This window comes from Bos taurus, chromosome 25 (genome assembly GCF_002263795.3).
Source record: "Bos taurus isolate L1 Dominette 01449 registration number 42190680 breed Hereford chromosome 25, ARS-UCD2.0, whole genome shotgun sequence".
NCBI lineage: Eukaryota > Metazoa > Chordata > Mammalia > Artiodactyla > Bovidae > Bos > Bos taurus.
The window spans coordinates 19,058,615-19,074,539 of NC_037352.1; the positions used below are offsets into that span (position 1 = coordinate 19,058,615).

The 15,925-nt window shown below is 38.0% G+C and overlaps 1 protein-coding gene across 1 annotated transcript; it reads left to right on the forward strand.

Moving 5' to 3' along the window:
* The first annotated feature begins 779 nt into the window (after window positions 1–779).
* Window positions 780–12,162, forward strand: ANKS4B (ankyrin repeat and sterile alpha motif domain containing 4B). Its single transcript, NM_001075192.1, has 2 exons — window positions 780–969; window positions 10,263–12,162. Exons 1-2 carry the CDS (start codon window positions 806–808, stop codon window positions 11,335–11,337), a joined length of 1,239 nt encoding a protein of 412 aa, NP_001068660.1. The 5' UTR covers window positions 780–805; the 3' UTR covers window positions 11,338–12,162.
* The last annotated feature ends 3,763 nt before the right edge of the window (window positions 12,163–15,925 follow it).

Here is a 15,925-nt window from a genome sequence, read left to right on the forward strand (position 1 = left end):
AAGAGACTGGAGTGGGGTGCCATTGCCTTCTCCGGGTGAGGGGTTCAGTGTCTGCAAAATAGCTCAAGCATGTTGTTTAGGATATTATCTATCAGCATTAAGGAGGAATTAATGCCCTTGACTTTGTTTTATGGCTAAACAATTATTATTTTGTTTTGCTTGACTTTTTCTTTGTTTCTACCTTTTCTCACTTCTCTGATTAAATCTGCTCTTTAGAACTTGGAAAGGGCCTAAAAGGCTACAGCTTTTCTACAAACAAGAGGTAGTGGACTGGTAAGGAGAGGGTCTGTCTCTGGCAAGTTCCTACAGGGGCCTGCTTGGTTTCATGGTGACAATTACACAACTCGAAATTTAGTAACAATCATTGAATTTTGCACTTAAAATGGATGAATTTCATAATGTGTAAATTATACCTCAATACAACACTTTAGAAAAATGGACTGCTCCAATGAGCTAACCTAGTTCTGAGTTGTTTTGAAATTATTTTCTTCATTCTGTGCCTAGATGACCAATATTATATTCAACACTTGTTAAGAGACAAGAAAAATGTGTCTCTTTTAAGACATTCAAGATGAACACAGCAGTCCTCAATTTTCAATGTCATGGCCATTCCAGAGAGAGAAGGTCTAAGTTCAGTGCCATGAATCTTTCTGGCTGCTTTCCACGGAGGGAGGCTGGAGTGAGCTTTGCCCTGGGCTGACACTGTTCCTTGTCACTGATTAACCAGCTTTATAAGAAGGCTGCTTCACTGACATCCTGTTCCGCCTGGAGAGTGATATTTGGCAAAGCTTCGGAGAGCAGAAAAATGTCCACTCGCTATCATCAAGCTGCTAGTGATAGCTACCTGGAACTTCTGAAGGAGGCTACCAAGAGAGATCTGAATCTTTCTGACGAAGATGGCATGACTCCCACACTCCTAGCAGCCTACCATGGGAACTTGGAAGCCCTAGAAATAATCTGCAGCAGAGGGTAAGTTTAACCCAATGGTTTTGACTGGAAACTGTTTATGGGAGGATTTTGTAGACAGGAGCAAGAGGCAGGGAATTAGTGAAAATACTTTGCTCTCATTCTAGTCTGTGTAAAAATTGTCTTTCTAGAGGAAATGAGAAAATTTCCCAGCGATAAATTCTCTTTCTACACTGAGAACTGGCACCATGGGGTGGCTGATCCCTTATGAGCCACATACACAGAAATCCTGAACTCTAAGTCACTATTATTTCCCTTGAGGGTAAGATATTTGAATTCTGTGGCTTTAAAACTCCTTTCCATGACATGTAAATGCTTGACTCTTTAAAAAAGATCAGTGATCTACCTGGTTTTAAGACGTCAAGTATAATTGGAACAAATGATGTGTTTTGTTTTTTTTTTTCATCTGTGCCATTAAAATTTCGTAGCCTTAAAAAAAAATACTCAATCTAAGTGCAAGCTAATGGTTCTTAGATGAAATTTCTGGCTTTATAAGCTATAAAAGGGACCTTCAGCCTATCTTAATTACCACTCTGGCTGTCAAATACATACATGTACATATACTCTCCCTTCAAGTTCTAAAGCAGATATTAGCTAGCTCCTGTCTTCTACTTGTTGCTGAAGGGGCTAGTCACCATTGACAACTATAACTCCAAGAAGACTAAAGAAAGAAAAAAAGACAATGTGAGTAAAGGAGGCAAGTGAATTTATACATATTAATATATAACGTATGTATTTATTAATACCTATATCTGCTCTGTGTCAGCCATTTTGCTAGATCAACAAGAGAAATATGATTCTTCCCATCTTCATATGGTGATCATATCCGAGAGAGGAAATGTCATGAATGTGTTATAAAGGGGTAAAGAGAGAACACTAAATAAATAAGACAGGTATCCCAATCTAGGTAGTGAGGGAAGGTTTTCTTGAGCGTGTAAACTGGAGTTTGAACTATAAGCAGTTGGCCAGATGAAGGTGGAAGGAAAAGTGTTTCTCCTGAGGAAGAGCACTGTATTCTAGGCCCTGAAGGGGTCAAGTATGGCTGGAGATGGCTTGAGTGGGGAGAGGCCAAGTTGTAAGCGAGGAGACCAGACACAAGAGTCTTGTAGACTCTCTTAAGGAATTGAACTTTTTCCCAAGGACACAGAAAGGCACTGTGGTGGGTTTGCACAGGGGAGCCACCTGGTAGCTTTCTGTTTACAAAATTTTCCTCAGGCAGTCGTATAGCAGTTAAAAAAAATGTTCAGGGACTGTTTTGATGGTTGAGATGAGGGGAGAACTGGATTAGAAAAGTGGCAGTGGGAACAGAGAGATGGGGATAGATGGCAATTTGGATGTAGAATTGGTTATAATTGACCGAACGTTGAGTGGGCAGAAGGAAGAGGAGAATCAAGTTTGAGCTTTGACAGGATGTTGGATGTTGGCATCCTTTATTGAAGTGAGAGGCACTTTAAGGAGTTAGAAGAACCGAAGGTAGAGAGAGTTCCTGAGTTGAAGACTATAAATGAGGAAGTGAGTGGAGTTGCTGTACTTCATTCCTTTTAACTTCCATTTTCCACGATTTACAGACATCACCCTCTGCCTCGACCCTTTCAGCTAAACTCTTCCAGATTGTAACCCTGTATCATCTTTCCTCTTCTCCCAAACTTTCTTATATCACCTCTGCAGGAAGTACAAGATGTCAGTTACAATTTCACAACCAGTGCTGAAAACCCTTTCCCATTTTAAGGTCCAATTTAAATGAGAGGGCCTAGATGTTCTCCTTGCTCTCTCTCTCTCTTTCTAAGCCTGAAACATTTTCTTATACAAATTGTTCTATAGTCTTTACTTATGACAAAATTAACATAAACTAAGCCCCCCAAATTAAACTATATATATGCACACAGATTATAAAGAATAAAATATCCTGTTATGTCATATATATAGTGTGTATAAAATATATATAGAACCCACAAATATATGCACACATATATTAAAATATACATATTGTATATAAATAATTGTACATGCCTATTTGTACATATACATGAAATAATATACTAAGTAAACACTTTTTGTGTGGTATGCAGTTTTGTTTTGTTTTGTTTTTTATGACTCAATATATCATAAACATTTTTTCCATGTCAGCATATATTCTTTTACAGTTTAACTTTCAGGAACTTCTTAGTATTCTAGTTAATGAATATAGTATATAAATATATTTCTTAGTCAATCTCTCTTTTGGACAACTAACTTGTTTCCCATGGTTTAAATAGTGCTCTGATAATTATCCTTGTACATAAATCTTTGCTCATATTTTCTTGAGAACAAATTCTTCAAAGTGAAATTTCTGGATCGGTTGGCACATATACCATTTAAAGACTTTTTTGGTGTCTATTGACAAATTGCTTTTCAGAAAGTGAGCACCCATTTCTGTCAACATTGTAGGTTCAAAATGATATATCAATGCACAATATATTAATGTTCTTTGGTTACTGGCAGGATTGAAAATTTTTTTATATTTTAAAGTCATTGTATTTCCACTTTTGTGAGCTAAGTATTTATAACCTTGCCCTACTTGTATATAGGAGTCTTCAACATTTCTCAAAGATTTTTTTAAAGTTAGAATATCAGCCTTTTGTCACCGTGTTTCCAAATATTTTCACAAATCATAATTCATATTTTTGACATCAGATATTTAATATCAGTGAAAATATAAATTTAAATATATATATTAATGTACTTAAGTCTATAAATTTTACTATGTAATTCCAATTTTGAGGTCATGCCTAAATATTGACAGATATTTTCTTTAGTACTTTAGTTTCTTTTTTTATTTTAAATAACTCATATTTTATTTCTTTGATTTAAGATTTGAGAGTGTGATCTAACTATGTCTTCTCCAAATGGCTAGTCATTTGTCCCTAAGCATTTTGTTATATAATCCACTCTTTATGTATTTATTTGGCATGGTAATTTCTCTCAATATAATGTCAAAATCCAGTCCATTGTTTGGTATTTATTAAAAACTGATTATGAGCATGAACATTCTAACCCTGGTTAGTCCTTCCTTCTCGAATCTTGTCTTCTGGATCAGTACTAATACATCCCAGATTTTTTTCCTTCTCTCCAGAAGCACTTAAGATCTGTTAAGTTGGCCTGGTATAAACTTATAAAAATGTCTTATAAGGGTTTTCACAGGTCACCACCCATTTTGATCATTGCATGTGTGTGCTATTCACTCAGTTGTGGCTGACTTCTTGCGACCCCATAGGCTGTACCCCACCAGGCTCCTGTGTCCATAGAATTCTCCAGGCAAGAATACTGGAGTGAGTTGCCATTTCCTTCTCCAGGGGATCTTCCCAACTCAGGGATCAAAACTGGGTCTCCTGCATGGCACGCAGATTTTGATCATAGCCAATCTTTAAGCACTTGTGTGAGAACAAAATGCCCATTACATTTAAGGGGGCTAAAAAGTAAAACCAAACAAAAATTGAATTTAGATGTTAACCTGTTAATGAGGTCTACTGCAGTCTGATGATTTTAGTGTCTTTCTGTTACTACCTGATTGAACTATGGATCATGTGGCAAGCAATAATATCCAAACTCTTGCTTTGTTAAAAACTGTTTTTCTTCCTTTTTTACTTTTAAAGATGGAAAGCAATAATTACATGTCTACATTGGGAAGATGGCCTCAGTTATACAGAATTTAATTTTGCTTTGACCCGGAGGGATGGTACGGGGAGGGAGGTGGGAGGGGGGTTCAGGATGGGGAACATGTGTACACCCGTGGCAGATTCATGTTGATGTGTGGCAGAACCAATACAATATTGTAAAGTAATTAGCCTCCAATTAAAATAAATAAATTTAAATTAAAAAAAGCAAATAAAAGTAAACAAGTGAAACATGAGCTTTTCAGCGGTAAGCTCCCCTGATTTTAATGGAAAGATGTTAGAATTCATTCAACATTGTTTAAGAGTGTGACATTCTTCTGAAAAATAAAAATGAATTTAATAAAAAAAAAACATGCATAGGTTTTTTAAAGTATTTTTGTTTCATTTTCTAAAATGAAAATAATTTTTTTCCTTTCTGATTCTCAAAGGAATACAAAATTCTTGTAACATTTCATGTCATATTGGAAAATATACTTAATAAATCAAAAATCATATGAATTCTCACAGTCATTAACATTTGGGTATATATTCCTTCAGATGTTTCCCTTTAAGAACATAAACTTAAATGTACCTATGTTCAGCCCTTTTAAAAAGGCAATCACAGTATACAAACTCTTCTGGATTATTCTTCTAATTATTTAATAATACATTATTGACCATCTGCAGTTTAAAGGAGAGATCCATGACATGATTTTCAGTGGCTATATGGTATCCTGCTTTATAGTTTCATTACAATTTATTTAATCAGTTATTTGTTCATGACATTTAATTTGAACCCAGTGTTTGTATAAGATGGAATGAGCATCCTTGATGACCCATCTTTGCACAAGTGTCTGATACTTCCTCAGGATAAATTCCTTAGCAGAATTGTTGATTCAAAGGAGCACTATGTTTTACAGTCTTTCGCACATACTGTGCCAGGAAATTTGAACCACTATGCTTCCTCCTTCACTTCCTCACACTCCTGCCAAAACTGAATATTATTATTCTTTTTATTTGTTGCCTATCTGATAGGCAAACAGATGGTGGTGTATTACTTTCAATTGCATTTATTTGATTACTAATGAGTCTAAATATTCCTTCTTATGTAGAAAAACATTTTTTGAAAAAGTGATTTTTTTTTTCTGAGAACAACACCAGAAAAAATCAAATCAACTTCAAAAGGAGAAATGGAAATGGAACAGATGCTCAGAGTAATTTAATATAAGAAAATTGCCTATTTTGCAATAATAATAAAAATCCAGGTTTACGAATTGTTTCCAAAATGTACTAATCTACTAAAAAGCAAGGGCAAAATATGATTACTTAAAGTCTTTTCATTGAGTTTCTCTTTTGGGAATAAAAAAAGGATAGAAAAAAAATCAAATAAAAATTTTATGAATTTAGACCACAGAAACAATATGGCATCAATATTGGATTCAGATCAACAAATGAGGGGGATGAGTTTTTGAATAACTGGACAGGTGTGTGTAATGGTTCTATCAAAAAATGTGAAGGACACCAGAGATTGAAAGACAGAGTGAAGAAGAACTCCCAAATTGTCAATAGAAAAAATTTTAATTTAAGTAGTACATCAATTTGGAAAGTTGTCTGTAAATAGAATTTCTGCAAGTGGAAATAGGTTAAATGTTCCAGGGCAACTCATAAATCAGCTTACTGACAGGTTCATCTTTAAATTTGGAATTTTGTGTTTCTTAAGAAAGGACCAATCTTTAAGGGTCACCTCAGGTTTTCTTCATGTTCTTCCTATTTTTGAAGGATCATTTAAGTTCCCTTGGGTGGGGAAAATTCCACTGTTTTATGACCTGAAGCATGTGGATTGAATCCAACCTCTTAATACTTGTAACATCCTCACCCAAACTCACTCTTCTCAATAATTTCTTTTTTAACTTATCCAATCTAATATCAGGCAAATTTAACCCATATGTTTATATTTGCAGTAATGTCTTAGATGTTTTACAACCTCGCTTTGAAGTCTTTTGAATGTGGTGTTTGGTTAAAATGAATGAAAAGTGAAATTCCATCTTTGAGGGTACTGTGCTTCCCTAAGATACACAACTGTTTTAAGGTTGAAAGAGGTCTGCTTTGATCCAAGACAACTAAATCAGGCAGACTGACTAGACCCCTTTTGAAAAGGGTTGTGCAACAGAACCATGTTATTTAATACTTGCTTTCCTTAGATTCAATTTCATTTTCTCTCCTTCCTCTTTGAACTTATTTCCCTTCCTCTATCTCTGGCCACACTGAGTATATTTCTGGTGTCCCAGATATGTAATGTCACCTCTATGTGCATCTGCTTACACTCACTGTTCTCTCTTCTCAGAAGGACGTTGCCAACTGTCACCTTATGTGGATCTAGCCCACGAGCATGTTTAATTTGGACCTCACTGTAATTTTCTCTTAAATTTAAGCCAACATTTAAAAATCAAAAAGCTTCACCTGAAATTCTGGATTTCTGGTTTTGTTTGGAAAATGGAAGCTCTGGCAATATTGTGTCTGCTTTTATTCAGGATAGCAATTAGCCACAGCTGAACAATGCCTGTTCTTTTAGATGGAGCTTGAACTTAACTATTCCTTTGTTGAAAAAAAAAAAAAAAAAAAACACGTGGCCCCATTAAGTTACTTACATCACATCTTGGCTTCTTTAGGTTGTGTTTGAGACATCTGCTAGGAGATATGGAAGATACCATACAAAGGACAAAAGACACAGGTTTTGCCCTCTGAGACATACTATCTAAACAGGGCAGACTGTATTTGACAAATTAAGATTATAAGTGTTGAAAGGCCAGAAGAGTTATTGTAGTGTTGCAGGAGTTTACCAGATGGGTATGAGAAAAAAATATATGAAATTAAGTATTTTGAGTTTAGAGTCAAAGGAAATGATAACAGGTAAAATTTATTGAGTATTCACTATGTACCAAGCACTTTTGTAATGCTTTATGTATGTTGACTTTATTCACATTATAGTTCTATGAGTAGATAATATTATCCTCAATTTATAGATGAGGACAATGAGTCCTAGAAAAGTTGAACTTGAGACCTCATTGCAGATAAAAGGTAAAGCTGAGGTGAGTTAACGTAAGACCATATTGTGTTGGAGACCATTAGACATGCAGCCAGGCCTGATCCAAAGTGTACTGCAGTGAACTGGTGGGCAAATCAACTGAGTGCTTGGTCTTATTTACCCCTCTGAGAGTTGTTCTTCTTTTTCTTTTTTAAGAGAAAGATTGTGATTGGTGGTAGTGGTGGTGGGGGCAGTGAATGTGTAAGTGCTTTGTAATAAACAAGCATGAAGAAACCAAAGTTTCCCATGGAGGAATTATAATACGAATCTGATTCACTAAATTACAGGACACTGGTTGGGTCACCTTAACTGGCGCAGGTCTTAACCTGCAGTGAACTTAACCTGGGGATCTTGTTAAACTTCAGATTCTGATTCAGGAAGTCTGGGATGAGGTCCAAGATTCTGCATTTCCATCAAAATTGAAGGTGATGTTACTGCTATTGGTCTACGGACTAAACTTTAAATAGCAAGAAACAGAAGGATCACAGTGCATTAACATGCCAGTTGCAAGGGCATGAACCTTTTCTCCTGTTTCACCTGCTGCTTACCAGGAATGTTAAAACACCTTCTTAGACTCTCTCTCCTGCCATCCCATGGGGCTAGCCTGGCCAAAGGTTGCAGAGATCCTGATTTTGGAGTCTGGACTAGGGCAAGGGAAGGTGCCCTTTAGTACCTGTATTATCAGAGTTCTCAACAGTGGCTTGGGGGTCAGAGCCATAGTTAACAGTAAGTTATTACTTTTCATTTATGCTTGTTCGTAACTTAAGGCCTCACAGGAGAAGGGCAAGGGGTGGTGATTTAGCCTGGGGCAGGATTCTAGTAGACATTCATTCCACAAATCTTCTTTACCTACCATGTACCCTTAATGCTATCTAATATTGCCCCCAATTCTACCTTAAACCATTGTAGTGTTAGTTGCTCAGTCATGTCTGACTCTGCAACCCCATGGATTATAGCCCACCAGGCTCCTCTATCCATGGAATTCTCCAGGCAAGAATACTGGAGTGGGTAGCCATTCCCTTCTCCAGGGGATCTTCCCAACCCAAGGATCAAACCAGGGTCTCCTGCATTATAGGCAGATTCTTTTATATCTGAGCCATTAGGGAAGCCCAAACCATTTGTTATTACGTGAAAGTAAAGTGAGGAATCAATAGACCCTTTGTACAAATATTAGTCGTATTAGACACTGCTTCCTGCCCAACATCCATTCGTCTTTTCTTTCTTGCTGTTGGAAAACCAGTTTTGTTGTTATTTATTTCCTTACCTGTGACTCAGAGGAGGTAACAGTTATGTGCTGGAACTGTAACTGAGCAAGTGGGTTTGCTGCCCACTGTGCAATGGAAAGACCAAGGCAATGGTCTTTGCAGAGAGAAAATGTTTTATTGAAGGGTGGAAAACAAGGAGACAAGAGGCACTGCTTTAGATTCATCTCCTTGATTGGCTTTTGAATGGGAAATAAGGAAAAAGAGGGGGAGGCTGCTTAGAAACAAATGATGGAAAGTAAGTGTAAGTTTCAATGTAAGTTTCAGGAGTGAAGGCTGGACAGTCCTTCATGCCTCTCATGGGTTACATGTGCAGTTTTAGAGGTGAAAGGGCCCAGTCCGTAATATGTAATGAGTTTTAAGCCTGTGATATCCAGAGTGCACAATCAGTCATTCGAGTCCCTCAGGGCATCTGTGTGATGCTCATGCTCAGTTGGAGGGACTTTCTGCAAGTTGTTTCCACATCTGTGATTTCCCTGGTACTCTGTGAAAGAGGTTTGGTGTTCTTGATGTTTCTACCTTATCAACCTTGATCCTTTAAGGTACAGGATGTGGTTTCAGAGCCAGCTCTATGTAACAAGCTCAGGAGAGATGATTGCTAAGGTTTTAGGAAGTCTGAATCAGATAAACAATTCATTATTAAAAATAAAATTATATAAACTTAAATTTAATAAATTATATTAAAAAGGTAATACTCAAAACTTATTGCTTTCTAATTATTTTACCACATTTTACTATTATCTTTGCTCTTAAGATTGTGCACATCTATTGAATATCTATGTGGTGAGAATAATTTCTAATCAATTGCTACTATGTCTCTCTTCCAAATTCTGTGTCCAGTAATGTCATATTAGTGCTTAAAATATGTTGTGGTGGTGCATTTACACCACAGAAATTGGCACGTGCTATATAAATCAGTGTTTGATTCTTTCCCTTAATGAGATGGTTGTTAACATTTACCAGCATAGCATGGGGTAATCCTATCTAGGGGAAACATCTAATTGATCTTAGATAAAGAAGGTAGCTCTGTTTCCTTTCTCCTAGGTATGTGATCTGATTCTGGCCAAAGAGACATGAAAGTTACTCATTTGGGGAATTTCTTAGAAAGCTTTTTTGCTTCTAAAAATGAGATATAAGGTAGATATGGATTGTTTCTGGCCATGTGATGCCTAAATGTGACATATCTGGGCTTTTGAAGTTATCTTATAACAATGTCAAGGCAAGATTAACTTGCATTTTGTTCTTTAATTTTTTTATTTCTTAGACCTCATCTTCAGAGAAAAAATTAGTATGTGTTGTTTATATTTTCTCTTCTAGAGGGGATCCTAATAGATGTGACATCTGGGGAAATACTCCTTTACATTATGCAGCCTCCAATGGTCATGCCCACTGCGTCTCATTCCTGATCAACTTTGGTGCCAACATCTTTGCTCTGGACAATGACTTACAGTCTCCACTGGATGCTGCTGCCAGCAGAGAGCAGAATGAATGTGTCGCTCTTCTGGATAAGGCTGCCACTGCCCAGAACATCATGAACCCCAAGAAAGTCACCAGGCAGAAGGAGCAGGCTCAGAAGAATGTCAAGAAGCAGATCAAAGAGTGCGAGAGGCTCCAGGAGAAGCACCAAAATAAGATGGCCCGCACATACAGCAAGGAGGAATCTGGGACTCTTTCTTCTTCCAAGGGAACTTTCTCTAGGTCAGTCCTTTCAAATGCTTCTGCTTCTAACACATTTGGGTCACTGTCTAAGGGTATTAAAGATACCCTCAAGCTTAAGTTCAAGAAGAACAAAGATACAGCAGAGCAGTTAGGGAATGAGAGCAGAAGTGGACAGAAGAATGTGATGGAAGTGTTCAGAGAGGATGAGGAAGATGAACTCTCAGGGGACTTCATAGAGAAGCTCCAGTTCTCTGAAAAGGGGGACAGCTGTATGCAACACGAATCCATTCTCAACCGTCCAGGTCTAGGAAATGTTGTTTTTGGAAGGAATAGAATATTCAGCCCTGAAGACATCTCAGACAGCAGGAGGGAGCTGGGGTTTACAATGCCCAGTGAATTGCTTCAGAGACAAGGAGAAGCTGAGGCTGATGAAGAGGGAGAGGAAAACCACCATGAAGATGATCTGCCTTGGGATGAGGATGAAGTGGAATGGGAGGAAGATGTGGTTGATGCTACTCCCTTGGAAGTGTTCTTGCAGTCCCACTACTTGGAAGAATTCCTTCCTATTTTCATGAGAGAGCAGATTGATCTGGAAGCTCTGCTGCTTTGCTCTGATGAGGACCTTCAGAGCATACAAATGCAGCTGGGTCCCAGGAAGAAAGTTCTTAATGCCATAAATAGAAGGAAGCAGGTGCTACAACAGCCTGGGCAGTTGGTTGACACTAACCTCTGATGGAGTGTTGGGTCAATGGGGTGAGTCTATAGAGGTGGGGGTGATGCTGTAGCTTACTGGAGATATTCCAGGCAATACCTACTCTGTACCCAATACCAGACTACTGGATTTCTAGGGTTTTGGAGGTGTCCACCTAAGAGAGAAGCCCAAAATCTACTTTGAGAAATGCTCTGTACCTAAATTCACATAAACCACTCAAGGAGGTAAGAAATGGGAATAAGGAAATGACATTTCTCTTCAATTATCTTTTTGATATTTTTGAATATAGAAAGGATTAAATGGATGACAGAGAATAGAAAAGACTTTATTTCCTAACTTTGAACTTAAAACTATAGTCTCCTATCACACTAGCCTAATTTCTGATCCTTAGCTCCATGACTTTACCTGTTGATGGAAACTAAGATTCCTCCATTGGCCTGTGGCTTGAGCCCAACTTGAATGTGTCTAACCCTAATCAGTAGATGTTTACATGTTTACAAGTAATAGAAATGGGTCTGTAACATTCCTACTTGGGAACACAGAGAATGTCAGGTAGAGAGAGAGATGAAATAGAATGTACGGTACCTGTATGGACTAAATTTTGTCCTTCCAAAATTTCTATGCTTAATTTCTGATCTTGAGTCTAGGGATTCTAACGCCAGTCATGCTGTGAAGAGGTAGACACACTGGTGATGTGCTTGCATCGCCATGTGAAGATAGAGCAAGAAGACAGCTATCTGAAAGCCACAAAAGGAAGCCTCGGGAGAAACCAAACATTTTATTGCTTTTATCTTGGACTTCCAGCCTCCAGAGCTATAAGAAAATAAAGTTCTGTTGTTTAAGCCACCAGTCTGTGGTATTTTGTTACAGCAGTCCTAGCAGAATAAGATTGTCCTTAAGACAAGAGAGACAGGGAGGAGAAAATAAAAATACAGAAAAGAAGATTAGATGATTTTTAGATGGTTAGATGATTTTTTTCCTAAGTGTAAGTGCCTCCTGAAACCTAAAAAAGGAAAAAGAAATCTAGGTTTTTTGTTGAGAAAATTCAATTGTAAAAGTTGAATTTTTGTATGGTTATTATATACATATCTTATTTACTGTTGTCTATCACCATTTCTGCACATCTGAATACATGCAGGTTCTACAATATAAACTGTCAACACTAACACTGCTGCTGCTATTTGAATGGTAATCTCAAATTCAAGATGAAACCCTACTTGAATAGTAAAGCTTCAATGGATTTTTATAGGCAGACATGCATTAAATGGAATTTACCACTGATTACGTGTATAACATAGAAATAGCTTCAGCATGCTTCCTTATTCACAGCTGTTTGTGTTACTTCAAGAGGAACCATGGAGGATACAAATGCTTGAATCTGATGAACAATTGGCACATTCTTCTTCAATCAATGGACTGAAAGTTGTCCATCACTGAATAAATATGTTACACTATGGGATTATGTTTATAAATATCACATTGCATTGTTCTGGAATAAACTGCAATTGTACATGAAATAATGTACATGAAAGCAATTTTAGAAGGCATTCAAAAAAAGTAGTAGTGTCTGAGTCCTTCTGTATTAGTATTTCATTATTGTAGAGGCCAGGATCCTCTCTCCAAGTAGAGACCAGGATCCTCTCTCCAAATAGACGCCAGAATCTACCTGATGATACACTGCTAGGATATAAGAGAAATATAAGCCACTAGGAGAGTTCTACTGTTATCACAAAGGATGCTTTACAGCAGAGCTTTGTATATCACTGTCAGAGGTTAAAAATAATATAGAAAGCTTGATGATGTATTATAGCAAATGAGAAGTGGCATGGGGGTGGTACAAAGAATTTTGAGCTGGAAACCAGCTTTGGTACTTGGAAGACAGAATAGGAAATAGAAAGGGGAAAAATGAGAAAAGATAGGCCAGCAAAAAATGTTACTGGAATTCAGCATTATAGGATTTAGTCTTGCTTCATGGGATTTGATTGTTTCTAATTGGAATTTTTCCATGTTGCCCTACTGGAGAGGTCACAATTTGCTCAGAAATATGGGAAGGGGATGTTTGCCCAGCAGGACTGGAAGCTCTCACCAGGACAATTCCATTGGAGTTTATGTGAATTCTGTGAATTTGAAGAACATGTAGATTTTAAAACCTCACATAAAACTTCAAATTGCTGAATTAAAAAAAGGAAGGTGCAAACATAATCCTTTTATGTAATAACAGTGAATAACATAAAATAGTGAGGCTACCATGCGTTGTTAGGTATTTTTCCCCCAAATGGTTGCCTTATATTTTTATTAAAGTATTCCAGCTTATAGACTCCATAGGTTCATCTACCTTTCTATGAGTAATTCCTGTTCCACTTAAAGGGTAAATTCTATATCAGTGATTATTGCAAATTTGGTTTAAAGTGTATGAACCAAACAGAATTAACTTTGGCTCTTATATATGAGGGCTTCCCTGGTGGCTCAGACAGTAAAGAATCTGCCTGCAATGCAGGAGACCTGAGCTCAATCCCTGGGCTGGGAAGATTCCCTGGAGAAGGGAATGGCAACCTACTCCAGTATTCTTGCCTAGGAAACCCCATGGAGAGAGGAGCCTGGTGGGCCACTGTCCATGGGGTTGCAAAGAGTTGGACATGACTTAGTGACTAAACAAAACCAACAACTTAACATATGAAGGTGCAAAGGAGGCAAATTAAAGAGTTCTAGCTCCTGGGAATTCTCCTCTGCCCACTTCCATAGCAGAGAAGCTAGGTTCTGCTCTACCACAATGTAAGGTGTTTTAGGACAGGGAATTTTCTCTGTCTTATATTCACTGATATTCACCAAGTGCCAATGCGTCACACAGCAGATAATCAATAAACATTAAACAACTGGATGTGATGCCTAGGCTGGAGGCAGGATGCAGATTACTCTGGTCTGTTGACTCCTAGGATTTTTGTCGACCTCAGTGGTTCACAAAGCAAGCATTTGAGGAGGATGGGCAATGTGAAATGGAAAAGAATAACCTTGAAAGGCAAAAAACTTCTTATTGCACAAGCTATTCTAGATCCATTTCCTGCCCTAACTCTAAATAGCTGGAGAGAGTTATCTGTGCTCTTTGGGGTGAGGACTATTTCTTTTCTGTCAGCAGCCTAGCACGAATTATCGTAGGGACTCTTAAAAATGAAAGAAGAAATCTATGAATAAATTAAGGTGCTTTTGGTAATCTCGTTATCACACACCCTCTTTACATATTCCTTAGAGTTGTGACCATTAAGATCCCCCCAAAGATTCCATAGTCACTTGAGGTGTGCAGAGTAGATCATGTGGGTATTTTGTTTTACTGCAAAGGCTAGACAACCTGGCTGACACGCCAAACTTTTGGCTAAGTTGCATAGAGCATGAAGAGGACCCGCCAGGAGGAATTTGGGTAAGAAAACAAAGCAAAATAATATGCTTTTCTTTCTGCTGACTTAGCACCAGCCTAGGCAAGCCTTGGAGAGGGAGAATTTGAATGGGTCTTTGGCAGGACATGGACAACAAGGCTCTGTTAGTGTTTCAGGGGACCTGAGAAAAGCACCCCTGCACCTCAGCTTCCCCATCTGTAAGCTGAAGAGGCTGGACTTGATGATTCTTAACAGCCTTCTCGGCACTGACACTGCAGTGGATATCTATAAATTTTGCCTCCCCAGTATACAGCCTTCCCTCTTTTTGGTAAGAGACTCCTTTCCTTTTGTTAGCTTATGTGGTCAGATGGGCTGATTGTACTGCTGAATTCAAGGTGGGGGCATGTGACCCAGGCCTGGATAATAGGGGAAGCAGATCCCCCAGGTGATGACAGTCACCTGGGTCTGACCTGGCCAGAGCACTTCATTTCCTTTAGCCACTGTCTTATGCATATGGGCATAGGCCCTAGATGCTCCAGTGTGTCTCCATTCTGAGACTTCCAAGTGGTAAGGAAAAGAATGTCTATTTTTGCTAGGATTGCTGAAGAGGACAGGCTGTTGGTACCTATCCTGCCACTATCAGGGGAGAGCTTACTTGATAATGGAGCCAACACTGAAGAAAACAGAGCCAAGGAACAGAGGAGCAAGACTGGGTCCTGATCCCGATAACAACTGGAACCCCTGGATACAGCTATAGCTGAAATCAGTTACCTGAATACTTAATTACAAGAGCCAATAAATTCTATCCCTCACTCATTCATTCAATTTAAGGTAGTTTGAGTTGTGTTCTCTATCGATTGTGACCAAAGGAGTTCTGAGCAATAGAGAAAGCTCTGTGTTGCTTGAAATCTCAATAAGAAGAAGCCAGAAGCAAAAGACTACATGATATATGATTCCATGTATACGACAGTTCAGAAAAGGCAAATCCATAGAAATAGAAAGTAGATTAGTAGATTACTAGCAGCTGAGACGAATGGGAAGCGACTGCTAATGGGTACTGAGTTTCTTTTTGGAATGATGAAAATGTTCTGAAATTAGACAGTGGTGATGGTTGCATGACCCTGTGAATATACTAATAACACTGAATTACATCCACCACTTCAAAATGTAGACTTATGGTATGTAAACTGTATCTCAATTAATAAAATAGAAAAAAATTAACTACGGCCATTGGAGAGCCT

Bases quoted from the DNA above. Each gene is read 5' to 3' on its own strand.
- ANKS4B (NM_001075192.1), top strand. From the start codon at position 806: ATGTCCACTCGCTATCATCAAGCTGCTAGTGATAGCTACCTGGAACTT. The intron at 970-10,262 runs GTAAGTTTAACC...TTTCTCTTCTAG, and splicing joins GAAATAATCTGCAGCAGAGG to AGGGGATCCTAATAGATGTG.